Consider the following 15938-nt stretch of genomic DNA (forward strand, 5'->3'; position numbering starts at 1 on the left):
GACTTTTCACTTCATCTATCTTGTAGAGCATATTGTAGGACTCAAACACAAAACTGAAGTCATTGGTTGTACAATTACTATCAAAAGCATCTTTTTGTTTATGTTGGTGAATATCATTTTTTTCTTGCAAGGGATGCCTTTTGGAAGTTAGTGCCAAGAAAAAGAAAAGATTTTCTCTTTTCCATAATTTTTATAACCTGTAGCCATTCTCTTTTTGTTTTGGCTACAAGGAAGTTCAGAACTCAATTTTTTAATGTGTCATAATTCTGGTGGTATTTCTCCCTTACTTTATGCATCCTTGACTATTGCATTAATACTAATTACTAAAAGGAACACACCCATACACATATTCCACAATTTTCAAGTCCATTTTGCAAGAGATCAGGCTTCAACACATCAGTATGTAAGTGATATGTACACTAACTTCTCAAAGTCATCCTCAAAATTGACAACAGATTGGTATTTATAAAATAAACTAGAGGCCCGGTGCACGAAATTCGTGCGTGGGGGGGCTGTCCCTCAGCCCAGCCTGCACCCTGTCCAATCTGGGACCCCTCGAAGGATGTCCGACTGCCCATTTAAGCCTGATCCCACCGAGCAGTCGGACATCCCTATCACAATCCAGGACTGCTGGCTCCCAACTGCTCGCCTGCCTGCCTTCCTGATTGCCCCTAACCGCTTCTGCCTGCCAGCCTGATCACCCCCTGCCAGCCTTATTGATGCCTAACTGCTCCCCTGCCAGCCTGTATTCCCCTAACTGTCCTCCCCTGCAGGCCTGGTCACCCCTAACTGCCCTCCCCTGCAGACCTGGTCACCCCTAACTGCCCTCCCCTGCAGGCCTGGTCACCCCTAACTGTCCTCCCCTGCAGGCCTGGGTCCCTCCCAACTGCCTTTCCCTGCAGGCCTGGTTGCCCCCAACTTCCCTCCTCTGCTGGCCTAGTCACCCCTAACTGCCCTCCCCTGCAGGCTTGATCGCCCCCAACTGCCCTCCCTTGCAGGCCTGGTCCCTCCCAACTGCCCCCCCCCTTGCTGGCCATCTTGTGGTGGCCATCTTGTGTCCACATGGGGGCAGGATCTTTGACCACATGGGGGCAGCCATCTTGTGTGTTGGAGTGATGGTCAATCTGCATATTACTCTTTTATTAGATAGGATAGAGGCCTGGTGCCCAGGTGGGGGCCAGCTGGTTTGCCCTGAAGGGTGTCCCGGATCAGGGTGGGGGTTCCCTTGGGGCGTGGGGTGGCCTGGGCGAGGGCCTGTGGTGGTTTGCAGGCCGGCCATGCCCCCTGGCGACCCAAGCAGAGGCTCTGGTATCTGGGGTTTATTTATCTTCTACAATTGAAACTTTGTAGCCTGGAGCAGAGTCAAGCCTTCTGCTTGCTCTGTGGCTGCTGCCATTTCTGTTGGGATTTATGTATCTTCTATAATTGAAACTTTGTAGCCTTAAGCGGAGGCCTGGGCCGGCCAGGGTGTGTGGAAAGCTTGGCTTCCTCCATCGTCAGGGGCAACCCTAGCCTCCTGCTCTTTCCAGCTCCGTGGCTGCTGCCATTTCTGATTGGATTTATGTATCTTCTATCACTGAAACTTTGTAGCCTTGAGTGGAGGCCTAGGCCAGCAAGGGCAGGCGGAAAGCTTGGCTTCTTCCATTGCCAAGGAAACCCAAGCCTCCCTCCCGCTCTCTGTGGCTGTAGCCATCTTGGTTGGGTTTATTTGCATATTCACTCCTGATTGGCTGGTGGGCATGGCTTGTAGGTGTGGCTTGTGGGTATAGTGGAGTGATGGTTAATTTGCATATTACTCTTTTATTAGATAGGATGGGGAATTTTTTTAGAATAAGTAGTGAGTACTTACTGTACACCACATTCTCTTCTAAATATATAACACCAGAGGCCCAGTACACAAATTTGTGCACCAGTGGGGTCCCTCGGCCTGGCCTGTGAGATTGGGCCAAAACTGGCTCTCCGACATCCCCCGAGGGGTCCCGGATTGCCAGAGGGTACAGGCCAGGCTGAGGGACCCCACTGGTGCATGATTGGGGCCAGGGAGGGATGCGGGAAGTTGGCCAGCAGGGGAGGGTTCACGGGAAGGCTACAGGGCATGTCTGGCCCTTCTCACTCAGTCCCGATCAGCTGGACCCCAGCAGCAAGCTAACCTATTGGCCAGAGTGTCTGCCCCCTGGTGGTCAGTGCACATCATAGTGACTGGTTGACTGGTCAGCTGTCTGCCCCCTGGTGGTCAGTGCACATCATAGCAAGCAGTTGAGTGGCCTTAGCATACTATTCTTTGATTGGTTGAATGGAGGACCGGACAACCAGATACTTAGCATATTAGGCTTTTATTATATAGGAGGTATTAATTCACTCAATCCTCCCAACCACTCTATTATCCTATGGTTTTGTACACTTTTTAGAGAGGCAGAAACTGAAGGCCAGAGATTAAGTAATTTCTAATCAGGCAATGCCATTATTCCCTGGTTATTTAAGAACCCTTCACATCTACCTCTTGCTTCTAAGAAATCTAGTCTGTTTATCAGAGTGTCCAAGATCCTTTGTCACATTTATCCAAGCCATCTTCCTATCCAGTGCTGCCCCCACAAAGCCTTAGTAATGGATTATAGTTCCCCAAATGTAGCATGGCATTTCCCACCACTGTCTTTCACACCACTTATTACACCTATCATCCCTCTAGTATTTTTAAGGTAAGTCTATCACAGCAGATATTACACTGTACTGTCATTTTCTAATCACAAGACTTTTAACAGCATTCTTCCAGTGAAGAATCTTGTTTGCTTTGTATATATTCATTTTGGTGTATCTGATACTGAGCCCAACTGTGCTCAATGACTAATTATTTACCTAAATTTTCATTTACTGAAATATTAATATAATTGAAATAATTGATACTGGTTGTATTTTAGATTATAAGTGACGGGGAATTTTTTTTTTTTTTTTTTTTTAGAATAAGTAGTATGTACTGTACGCCAGATTCTCTTCTAAATATAGAATATGTATTAATTCATTCAATCCTCCCAACCATTCTATTATCCTATGGTTTTGTACTCTTTTTAGAGAGGCAGAAACTGAAGGCCAGAGATTAATTAATTTCTCCAAGGACACAGCTGGTAAGAAGTGGGGCCAGGGTTGAGTCCCAGGAGATCTGGTTGCACAGATGGTGTTCATAGTCACTTTACGCTACTGCCTCCCATTTATGTATATTTGTCCCTTATGACAACTAATAAATAATAACTAATCTTAATTTTCATTATTTCTGGGAATGCAGGGATTCTTTCTATGCTCCAATAATTGATGAGCAGATCGAATTCTTGAGAAGTCTAACAAAATGTATTAGGTAATAGTGCCTTTGAATGTAGTACATTTGTGCATATATTAGTTATTTAACCAAGAATAAATAAGACTGAAAATATACTGACCAGTCTCCACCATCACAAGCAACTGAAAGAATGGCTCTCACTGTAGGAGACAGAAAGAATCACCTATCTATGAAGCCTCTGGCACAGCTCACAGAAAGGGGATGTGGAATTGGCTACCTGAGAATATTAAGATGCAGTATTTTATCTACTGGTAAAAAGACTTAGTGTCAAATGTCTTTAAGGTATACTCAGAGAAAGAGTGATTTCTTCCACATCAACTGTCTTCCTTCTCTCATATTCATCGTAGTCAACTTAGAGTGAAGACAATACATTTCCAATTTGCTGATGGTAATGCAAGCAGTATCCTCCATGTTTCTTACATTATGACAGGGGGGATCAGATAAGACTAAGGATTTACTACCCTATAGATCTGAATTTCCAAAGGTGGAGGCCCTGGTTTCTCTAGATAAAAGTCAGTCATCAATGATCCTATCAATAAGGTGAGCCAGGCATTGGGCAGAGAGCTGGTTTCCCAGAAGGCAGGTGCCAGCTCCTCTGACCCCTGAATGACCTCAGCTTGCATCAGCTTTTACCAATCCCACTTCAGCTGGATTTGAGATAGGTTTTAACTAATAAGTAATATAAATAATGCTAGAGGCCCGGTGCATGAAATTCATGCATGGGGGGTGGGGAGGGGGAGTGTCCCTCAGCCTGGCAATCCAGGACCCCTTGAGTAGGGTCCCTAGGCCTGGCTGGTGTTCAGGGCCTATCAGGGCTTTCCTTCCCCCAGCTGACCCCGCCCCCGCTACTGCCACTGCTTGCCATCTGTGCAGCGCTGCCCCCCCTCCCAACACTGGTTGCCTCCTTCTACGGACAACAGGTATGGGGTGCCATTGCTTAGCTGGCCTGGGCCTCCCTCTGTGGGGCGGTCGTAGGGTGATGGCAGGGGCCCCGACCAATCACATTGCACCCACTTTGGCTGGCCTGGCGTGTCATAGTGTGGTCATCTGGAAGGTCATCCAGATTGTCGTTCTGCTATTCAGTCGATTTGCATATTACACTTTTATTATCATAGATACTTGGATGCCTTGGTGTATCTCAATAAAAAGATAAATCTCTTCTGTTTGTCATAGAAGGTGCACTTTCAACCAATCTATATATATATATAAAAGCCTAAGAAACTGAACAATAGAACAACCAGATGACCGGCTGGTAGCTATGATGCTCACTGACCACCAGGGAGCAGACACTCAATGCAGGAGCTGTCCCCTGGTGGTTAGTGCACTCCCACAGCGGGAGCGCCGCTCAGCCAGAAGCCAGGCTCACAGCTGGCGAGCTCAGCTGCAGCTGCGGGAGCCTCTCCAGCCTCCGCAGCAGCACTACCAAGCAGCAGTGGTGGTGGCAGCAGCAGGCACAGTGGGACTGGGATTAGTGTGAGCGTGTGAGCGGTGCCTGGCCCCAGCTGGGGCTCCTCCCTGGCTGCTTGCCACTTCCCGCACTGCTACATCCCTTGGGGGATGTCGGACTGCCGCAGGGGATCATGCCAAAACTGGCAGTCTGACATCCCCCGAGGGGTCCCAGATTGCGAGAGGGCACAGTCTAGGCCGAGGGACTCCACTGGTGCACAGATCTGTGTACTGGGCCTCTAGTATACTATATTTATTAGTCTTTTTGAGGATAAGCCAGATTTACAGTGTTTCATTTTATTTTCCTCACCACAAATGTATGAACAAGCACCCTTTTGCTAGTCTTTCCTCTGAGGCGAGTCTGGAGATTGACTGGGAGAGACTGTTATTTATTAGTGAAAGATCTAATAAGAGGGTATTTGGAGAAATAGAACTTAGTGGAAGGCCAGAACACTTATTTCGACAGGATCATCATCAAGCCTGAGGTAGAATCATCTAGAAGAAGTGAAGGTCTGCATAATTCCTTTGGAAGGAGGCTAAGCCTATCTTTTGGCTATTCTGATTATCATCAAAGTAATCATTGCATTTTCCATTTTTGTCATGAAAAGCATCTTCCTCTTGGCAAACTATTTGCTTTCAGTGAGTTAGAGTTATGGGTTACTCTGAATAAATTATAATCTACAAGAGATACTAGTTGATAATTCATACTCTCATGGGAAATATTGAAGGAAAGTTTCTACTGGCAATAATGTCACATTCCTTATTATGGTTACATAATTTTAACTCTTAAAAGTTTTAATTTTTAGACCCTAAAGGATATTTTTTTTCAGAATGTGTATAGAAAATTATTTTTTAAAAGAAAAATGAAAGTTAGTTTTTTCTGTAGTCATAAAAACCTATTAAGGTAAAAATTTTTTCAAGTACAGTGATATTTAAAAAAATAATAACAATAAAACTCTTTTGCATATATATATATATATATATATATATATATATATATATATATATTAGCACAGTGTTCAGCCTATTTAAAATAGCCATAAAAACAAGTTAAGGGACTTTCTAGGCCTACAACTACAGAGGTTAAATTTTTTTTTTTAATATATTTTATTGATTTTTTTTTACAGAGAGGAAGGAAGAGGGATAGAGAGTTAGAAACGTCCATGATGAGAGAGAATCATGGATTGGCTGCCTCCTGCACACCCCCTACTGGGGATGTGCCCGAAACCAAGGTACATGCCCTTGACTGGAATTGAACCTGGGACCCTTCAGTCTGTAGGCCGACGCTCTATCCACTGAGCCAAACCGGTTAGGGCCAGAGGTTAAATTTTTAAATTAATTTTAATAGAAGTCTATCAGAAATGTCTTTGTAGGTTAAATCTCAGAAGTATGTAAAAGTCATCTATGGGTATTTTTGTTATTAATGATAATCACAAAGTAGTAAAGCTTTGTGCTACTCATCAATCAATATAGATCATGGCATTGAGAGTTATAGCATTTATCTCATTGTTTTCAGTTAGGGCACCTTTGTATGTTTTTCTACAATGTGGCTCCAAACCATGGAATTAGGCCATTATTTTCACCTCTGTCACTATGACCAGCTAGCACACCTGGACTCAGCTCTGGGAGCTAATTGGTGTGCCAGCTGATTGTTATGAATTTAGTTTGGGGTTTCCATTTGTCTCTTTGTTGGTAAAATGTATCACCCTATAATATCAGTAATCTAATGAACAACTGGCCGCTGTTAGGGTATCATATACTGTCCCTATGGATTACAAACACCTGAAATATACACTGAGTGGCCAGATTATTATGATCTCTGAACGCATAATAATCTGGCCACTCAGTGTGTGTGTGTGTGTGTATACATATATTAGAGGCCCGGTGTGTGAATTCATGCATGGGTGGGGTCCGGCCAGCCTGGCCAGGGGGAGGGGACATGGGCAGTTGGCCAGCCTGCCTGCTGGTCGAACTCCTGGTCGAGGGGACAATTTGCATATTAGCCTTTTATTATATAGGACTAGTGGCCTGGTGCACAAAATTCATGCATGGGGGGGAGGGGGAAAGGGTGTCCCTCAGCCCGGCCTGCACCCTCTCCAATCTGGGACCCCTCAGGGGATAACTGTCAGTTGGACATCCCTCTCAAAATCCAGAACTGCTGGCTCCCAACCGCTCGCCTGCCTGCCTGCCTGATTGCCCCTAACTGCTTCTGCCTGCCAGCCTGATTGTCCCTAACTGCTCCCCTGCTGGCTTGATTGCCCCTAACCACCTCTGCATGGGCCCACATCCAAAACCCAGGATTCCCTCCTCCAGCTGACCACAGGCACTGGGATCCACGCTTCCCTCCCTCTGGTCAGCCATAGGCACCCAGGCCAACTGCAGCCACAGGGGATGGTGGGCAGGTGGTTTCGCCTGGGCTGCAGCTGCAAGTGCTGGCACCCGGGACCGCGGGGTGGGCAGCTTCTCCGTCTACCAGGCTATAGCCAGCCGCAGGTGCTGGTGCCCGGGACTGCGGGATGGGTGGCTTCTCCATCTACCAGGCTATAGCCAGCTGCAGGTGCTGGTGCCCGGGACTGCGGGATGGGTGGCTTCTCCATCTACCAGGCTATAGCCAGCTGCAGGTACTGGTGCCTGGGACTGCGGGATGGGTGGCTTCTCCGTCTACCAGGCTGTAGCCAGCCGCAGGTACTGGTGCCTGGGACTGCGGGATGGGTGGCTTCTCCGTCTACCAGGCTGTAGCCAGCCGCAGGTACTGGTGCCTGGGACTGCGGGATGGGTGGCTTCTCCGTCTACCAGGCTGTAGCCAGCCGCAGGTACTGGTGCCTGGGACTGTGGGATGGGTGGCTTCTCCGTCTACCAGGCTGTAGCCAGCCACAGGTGCTGGTGGCTGGACCGCAGGCGGGCCCCTTCTCTGTCTTCCCTGGGATGCAGTGTGGGTGACTTCTCCGGCTGGCTGCGGCCTGGGATCATGGGGCAGGCGGCTTCTTCATCTCCCAGGCCGCACCCAGCCTCAGGCACTGGGGCCCAGTTTCTCCATCTCCCCCAGGACATGAGGCAGGCAACGTGAGGCTTCTACTGCTGGCTGCGGCCTGGGATCACAGGGCAGGCAGCTTCTTGGTCTCCCTGGCTTCAGGTGCTGGCGCTGGACTTCTCCAACTCCCACAGGCCTGGAGCAGCTGGGGGGCGGGGCTGCTGCCATCTTTTCAGGTTAATTTGCATACTCACTCTGACTGGCTGTTTGGCATAGTGGAGTGAGGGTAATTTGCATGTTTCTTTTTTATTAGTGTAGATATACACTGAGTGGCCAGATTATTATGCGTTCAGAGATCATAATAATCTGGCCACTCAGTGTATATTTAATATTTGTTTAGTGTATTGTGGATATGATACTGCTTTGTGGTCTTCTTTCTAGTTATACACTGATTGCATTGTTTTTTGTTTAAGTAAAAAAAAAAAATTTGAGTTTGCTTATGCCTTATATTTTCTTATTAAAGAACACTTGTACTTTTGTCTGTAAATATGTTCTTGATAACAGCAGATTCTCTATTCATTGTATACTGTATATTGGAAAAAGTGTATGGATAAGTCGTGCATGTAGGAAGAGGTGCATCTGGACATCCCTACCCCAGAGCTGACTCCTTCAGCTTGGTGGACAAACTGCTGGAGGAAAGAAGAGAAGCCACCGTGAAACCCCTGTTCCTTCCTCTAACTTTCTTTTCTTCCTTTTCTCTTGGCAGGAACTTTTTACCCCTGAATGCAAGTTTAAAGAATCTGTTTTTGAAAACTATTATGTAATCTACTCATCTATGCTGTACAGACAACAAGAATCTGGGAGAGCCTGGTTTTTGGGATTGAATAAAGAAGGGCAAGTTATGAAAGGAAACAGAGTAAAGAAAACGAAACCAGCAGCTCATTTTCTACCCAAACCATTGGAAGGTGAGCATTCTGTGTATTATACTTATCAGATTCAGTACACATTTATTCTTCACAGTGATAGCTCTGCTGTGGCCACAGGAACCCTCGGGAAATGCTCTTTATTTTGACTTGTATGGTGGTTGCACAGGTGCCTACTTAAGTTGTACATTTATTGGTTGTACACTCGCCCTAACTGGTTTGGCTCAGAGGATAGAGCGTCGGCCTGTGGACTCAAGGGTCCCAGGTTCGATTCCGGTCAAGGGCATGTACCTGGGTTGTGGGCACATCCCCAGTAGGGGGCGTGCAGGAGGCAGCTGATCGATGTCTCTCTCTCATCGATGTTTCTAACTTTCTATCCCTCTCTCTTCCTCTCTGTAAAAAATCAATAAAATATATTTAAAAAAAAAGAGTTGTACACTTTATTGTTAATAGGTATATCTGTGTCTGTATGTGTATATAGACACATATATACACATATTGATAGAATGTATACAATCCATTAATTTAAAAAATTCCAGCCAAACCCCATCTCTGTCCATGTCTAAAGTCTCAAATCCTCACTGCCCCACCTCTCTGTCCCTAGAAAATTTTAATTAACTTTAACATCTCAAAAATTTGTAATAACATTACAAATCTGTGACTGTGATAATAGGTATATTAGAAAAACTTAGTTTTGAGTATTACAGAATAAATACACTTACCCATTTTTATATTATCTAGATTAAAGTAAAACCATATTTTTGTGAATTATTATAAATACAGAAAATGAAGAGTCGATAACTTGTCCTTTGAAGAACTTGTTGATTTACATATCTTTCTTCCAAGCTGCATAATTGTTTATTATTTTTAGTTGTGGTGTTACCTTCTTTTATATTCTCCTGTAAACAATGAAGGCATTTACTTTTGTCAGATTCTCAGAGTGCAAGCTATAAACTTTTGTTAATTAATCAGAAATATCTGCACCTTTTTCATCAAGGATTCTGCCAGAAGTGTCGTTTACTTTTATCTATATAAGTTTATTTGAGAACTACCAAAAATTGATATCGAGGCTTTTCAAAAGTATTTCCTATTTAAATACTTTTGTTTACATTTCACAGAAAATTCGATCTACAATAACTAAATAAATGTTTTAAACTAGTTTAGAAGGTTTGATTTTCTGTTTGTTTTTTTATTCCTACAGGAAAGCCTTAACCGTAAAGAAAAAATCCATATTTGTTTTACAATCTATATTCTTTACATAGGAATAAGATAATTTGAAATATTGAAAGTTAAATATTAATTATATGTCAATGTATAATTAGCTTTCAGTTTGCCTAAGTTTGGAAAACTACTCTTGTTGATTAATACCATCTTTATAATTTCAATGATGTTGACTTCCTATTACCCTTAACTAAATTTGCCTCAAGAACAAGTCATTAAAACCCAAATGATTAACCAGCAGGGCCTATCTAGGAAAAGAAAAATTGTTCTAGAGTCTGAAAATTAGTAAATTATTCTCATTACTAGTATATGATAAATCATAAAACAAATTAGAGGATAAATAAGGAATTAGAGGGTATCTCTGATGTTCTAAAATAACATCTCTATGATTTGCTTCAATCTTTTGTTTTTAAAATATTTTTATTGATTTCAGAGAGTAAAGGAGAGGGAGAGACAGAAACATTAATGATGAGAGAGAATCATTGATCGGCTGCCTCCTCCACGCCCCCTACTGGTGATGGACCTGCAAACTGGGCTTGAACCCTGACCGTGAATCAAACCATGAGCTCCATGTTCATAGGTCAAGCTCAACCATTGAGCCACACTGGCGGGTTTGCTTTACTTTTTTAAGTGAATTTTGAAACCATCAGACTCACCACTATTTAAAAGCAAGTGAAAAATTTAAAGACTGTCAATGGAAGCTCTAAAGAAATCTTGATTTGTTCACTTGTCTCTTTATATTAACTTTTTTAATATGAACAGTTAAGAATTGACTACATTTCTAAAAATTTGTTTCTTAGCTGCATAAATGTAATGAAAACCAAAAAAGTCCCTTATGTTTCTCTTACCTGAAGCAAACTCTAGAAACCAGATCTTTGGCATAACCAACAAGAAATATCTTGAGAGTCTAAAGGTGTGGTGTAATAATATCACTTGTATTTCAATCACACACTGAACTGTTGTTGTGTGCATGTGTTGTTTATATGTATATATGAGGAAGAAACAGTATTTTCAAATAATTAGCAGATAGAAGTACTCTAAAATAAACAATTAAGGGTGTATTGGAGTGACAGAGATTATCACATAGTGCAATTGATAGAGGAAATTAATTTCAAGCTTTCAAGACCCATACAGCATATAAATTATATCATCGGAATGTTAGGACAAATTAGCTACTTAATTAATCATCAATGCTCTGGGACATTCATAACTCTTATACAATTTCATACTAGACAATCAAGGTTAATGCTCTGATGCTCTTGTCTCCTAACTGAGTTGGTAAGCAATTGGAAAGTTCTTCAAGGACTGTGGATGAATCCCTTTTACCACCTTGCCAAGTCATTTAATATAGGTCTGATGTACACAAGCACTTTCAAATATGTGTGTTACTAAAAAATCACATGATCCATTGATGCAAAAGGTAAAATTCTACCACTTTGAACATGGAGAATGTATGTGATAGTTCTTCCTAAATAAACATAAGTTCTCTTCATAAAGTACAGTAAGACCACACTTAACGTTATCTATAAGTTCTTGGAAACTGAAATTTTAAGCAAAACAGAGTTTAATGAAGCCAATTTTAAGATAATCGGTATAAACAAGTTAAGTTCCCACTACATATTTCTGGTCACAAAAATATCCCCAAACTTCTAAATAAAGACCCATTACACTTTTAAGATTGAACAATGAAATAAATTTGAGCTATACATACATTTAAAAAAGATGAATAAAAACAAGGGAATTCTTTTCCAACCCACTTATTCCAGTTCAGGGTCAAGGATGGCAGGCCTATCCCTGCAGCTCAGTGCCCAAGTTGGGACCCACCCCTTCATCACAGGAGTACTCACACCCACCTCCACTCCCTCAGGCTGGGACAGTGTAGACACCCCAGTCCACCTCATGTGCACATCTTTGGGATGCAGGAGGAACCGCAGTCCTCGGAGAAAGTCCACACAGACACGGGGAGAATGTGCACACCCCACACAGACAGTAGCCCCAGCTGGGAATCAATTTTTTCCCATCAATATTATAATGAAATGAACTGGAACCAAATCACATTTTTCTAGGACCTGCTGCATCATAAACGTTCAAAAGCCTAAAAAAGCAGGTTGCGCAGGTCTAATACACTGTTTCTGATGGCATATGATTTTAACTCACCTAGTTTTCCCCAAGAATCAGTTACTCTTAAATGTTTTTTTCCCCAGGATTCCTGAGAATCATTTTCCAAAAAGCCACATGAACTCTTGTGGTTAATTGTGTGGCCAGACACTATTCAGGCAATTTCTCAGAGCTTACCAGATGTCAGTCCCACTTGCTCTCTTGCCATTCTGTGCTTCTGCCTTGTATGACATCACTTATTAGATGTTTAATAATATATCAGAAAATGAGGCATAAAAATAGAAAATGCCACACAGTTGCCTTCATTTATTTAAGGGTCTTTTTTCATAACCCTGGGAGAGAAAATATAAACAATGACCTTTGAAGGCCCTGATTAGGGAAAGCCAGTTCTTTGTTATTGCTTTGTATAGCTTGGATGTTGACATTAGTGTGACTATGTTGCTTTTGAACCACTTGAGAGAAAAGTAATTTAATGATCTAGGGTGTAAATACTTGACAAGATGAATAGGAATGAGTGGTTCAAGTGTTGACAGTGTGCAGTGTGAGGGAAGTCTGAGTTTTCCTTGCTATGCAAAGAGAATTAGGTTTAAGCTTGCCGTTCTCCTATACTGTACATCCTCTGTGTGTGTGTGTGTGTGTGTGTGTGTGTGTGTGTGTGTGTGTGTGTGTATTTCATATCTTAGGCCCTCAAAGAGGCTATGTCTCCCATTTAAACCTTCTTTCCTGGACAATCATCCATGCACACCCATGTACATGTTTTAGTTATATAAGCCAGATAATGTGCAGGTAGTAATATCTTCTATTTGGGGGTGGGAAATTACTGCTTTAAAACAGGTATCCCTCTCACTGGGATTGCTTTACTTCATGGAAACAGGACAGGGCAAGCTGCTGGGGTGTGTGCGTGTACTGATTCTTGAACTGAACTTGGTGTCATTTCCTTTTCCTCTTTTCTTCATGCCCTCCTTTCTGTCACTAGTTGCCATGTACCGAGAACCATCTTTGCATGACGTCGGAGAAACGGTCCCGAAGGCTGGGGTGACGCCAAGTAAAAGCACAAGTGCGTCTGCAATAATGAATGGAGGCAAACCAGTCAACAAAAGTAAGACAACATAGCCAGATCCTCACAGGTGTTGTGACTTACTGGTCCCGAGCACAGCTGAGTGATTTATCCTTGCCAGACATTTCTGCTCCCATGGCTGAGGAGCAGCTGGAAGTAAGCGGATGCTTGCTCTCTGCTGTCTCGAACTTCTTGGTTGCAAGAGGATGAATCTCAACCTGTTGCACCTCCCACAACAAGAAGACACCTGGATAACCAGCTAAACTCAGACCATGGAATGCCCTACCAGATATGGAATGCCTTTTTAATATCTTTTCTGTGACTGTGACACTTCATGTGAATGACATACTTCACAAGTACACTCGATACCTTGCCTGCTGACAGCTACCCATAATCCTTTTTGAGTCCTGTTTCAGCAAAATCCATGTGTTTAAGTTCACTTTTGTAGCACACAAATACTATTGAGTAATTTCTAGTTAGAAGCTGTAAACTTGTGCTATTATGGATTTCTCTTCTTCCCGTTTTTACAGGGCTGCTCGCTCCACTGTCTGTGACCTTTTGCAGGGATTGTGCTCCTCCAAATCTTAAATGTTGCAGTTGGCTTAGTTCGGAGAGCGATCAGGGAATCAGGAAGCCTTCTAAACCTATTATTTCAAATTGCATCATAAAGATTAAGAGTGTTGTCTGTGGCTCACACTATCAATTAAACACACATATACGCTCTGTTCAGTGGCAGGTACTGTGCTCCTGAGGTCGGCGTTGCCGGGGTGAGAAATGGGTCAAATACAGTCCGTGGGAAGTTCTCTACGATATGTGTTTGACACCCCCCTATAGTTCCTTTGTGTGTGTGTGTGTGTTTTATACATATCACAAGCTTACTGGTAATGGTAACATTTGCCTTGCCCAGCGAGCAAGACCCACTGGTTTTTGAGAAAGTGGGTCCAAAGAACTCTGTAGGCCTTGTAGGCCTGATTAAGGTTCATTTTTCATCTACTAATCCTCATTATTTGGAAAAAGAGAAAAAAAAACAACCACAACAATTACAACCTACAAGAGTGCGCTACCTAAATCCATTTCAGATATAATCCTTCCTATTTTTAATGAACCGGACTTATTGCCATCCGGGTTTTGGCTGCGTTCCACTCATACTCAGCAGAGCATGGGCAAGGCGGCTGTTGTGTTCTTTTCTGAAGCAGCAAAGCAAACCTTAGTTATAAATTAGACTTTAATATTTTTGGTGTTTAACGACAATTTTTAAACTGGACACATTAGGAAATAATATTTTTTTTAGCTCAGCATGCTGAGTCAGGTACTGTGTATTTCACCAGTCCATACCTCTAACTCAGCTTCTTGGGGCCCAAGTTTCCCAAGGGCTGGGATAGAGGTGCCTTGCCATGATCTCAGAATGCGGTCTGTTGAATTGTTCTAGATCACATTAAAGGCAAACCAACACGTTCAAACATCAGGTTTTCGGTCCGTTCAACCAATTTGCTTTTGTCTTATTTGCTTTCTTAATTTCCTTTTAAATAACTCTGAGCTTAGGGAAGACAACTAGCAAGAAAGGCCGTGAATATTGACTACACAGTGAAGAAACTACGCAAAATGTTCAATATTGGATATAAAGAGTTTCAAAATGTTTAATACTAAACTGTTTGGAAATATATTTGTTAACTCTGTGTATACTTAATAAAATTCAATGTTTTGTTCTCAGAAGAGTTAATTGAGACCAAACTGAACCTCATTTATAGAAAACTATATGTGGGATCATTATCCTGGCCTCTTGTTATTATTTCCATGTGGAAGGATGACCCAGTCGCCATTTACCCACATTTGCACTGTATTTACTGGGAAATTATTTTGTCACTGCTTTTCTAAGTCTCCATGACAGCCCTTACCCAGCATTTTAAAATATTGTCCTGCTTAGCTTATTAAAGATTTAGTATAAATTTAACTGTTTATGCTTATTTCATTTTCATATTGGATTCCATTTTAATAAAATAAAAAGTTAGCATAATGTTTGAGTAGACTTATTGTTGATTATGCTAAAGTACAAATACAAAAAAATGGCTCCTCAGACCATTCTTGATTTCTTGTTACACCATTTTAATGCCTATTGTTTTTAATAGGATAAGTTAACATGTATTAGATGAATTTCATTAACTAATTATTTAGGGAATACATATAATTCATAACACGTGGCAAACTATGAATAATTTAACTTGAAATTCCAATTAGATGGACTTACCCTACCCCACCCCACCCCAACACACACATCAAACAACCCCACCAATTTGCTTTTGGTAATCAGACCTCATTTGATGGTTTCTTTTCCCCTGCAAGCCTGTGTAATGGTTAAAATTAAGACAATATTTATTTTCTAAATAACTGAGATTTATGTGCACACCTGTTTTGTTTTTTATATATGAGTTGTCTATAAGGGCCTTTTTCCCTATGAATGGATGTCAAAATACTTTCTTCCACAATATGTTTAGACATATTGCAGAGGGGCTTTGTTATTTGTAAATTAGTCTGATCACTTCCTTTGTGTCTGGTCTCATGTGTTGCACGGGACAAGGGCAGCACTGATGGACTGCATGTACTAGGGCCTGGGTATCAAGAACTGTTAGTATGTGTTTCTCAGTTTACATACAGAGAGTGTGTCTGCTTTGTACAGTTTCTGTGTTTAATATCATTTGTTATATTCGCAAATACAACACACTGAATAAAATATTTATAGGAAGACATATTATAAAACATCAAACAACTTCATGTAATGAAATGGCATTGCATCACCCACAAATATAGACATGTCATGTAAATAAGTTGGTAAACTCAATTTTTCCCTTTACTGTGCCAAAGAAAATTATAGCTCTT

General features: G+C 42.2%; 1 protein-coding gene across 3 annotated transcripts in view; it reads left to right on the forward strand.

Annotated features, from left to right (window-relative positions):
* Window positions 1–15078, forward strand: part of FGF14 (fibroblast growth factor 14) — a 599695-nt gene extending 584617 nt beyond the window's left edge. For all 3 annotated transcript variants that reach the window (XM_080660969.1, XM_080660970.1, XM_080660968.1), the window contains 2 exons: window positions 8512–8710; window positions 12984–15078. In XM_080660969.1, the coding sequence (XP_080517095.1) occupies window positions 8512–8710; window positions 12984–13120 (336 nt within the window). In that variant the 3' untranslated portion in view covers window positions 13121–15078. The remainder of the gene's footprint in view (window positions 1–8511; window positions 8711–12983) is intronic.
* Window positions 15079–15938: the final 860 nt, after the last annotated feature.

The sequence above is a fragment of the Plecotus auritus genome (genome assembly GCF_963455305.1).
Source record: "Plecotus auritus genome assembly, chromosome: 3".
Classification (NCBI taxonomy): Eukaryota; Metazoa; Chordata; class Mammalia; order Chiroptera; family Vespertilionidae; genus Plecotus; species Plecotus auritus.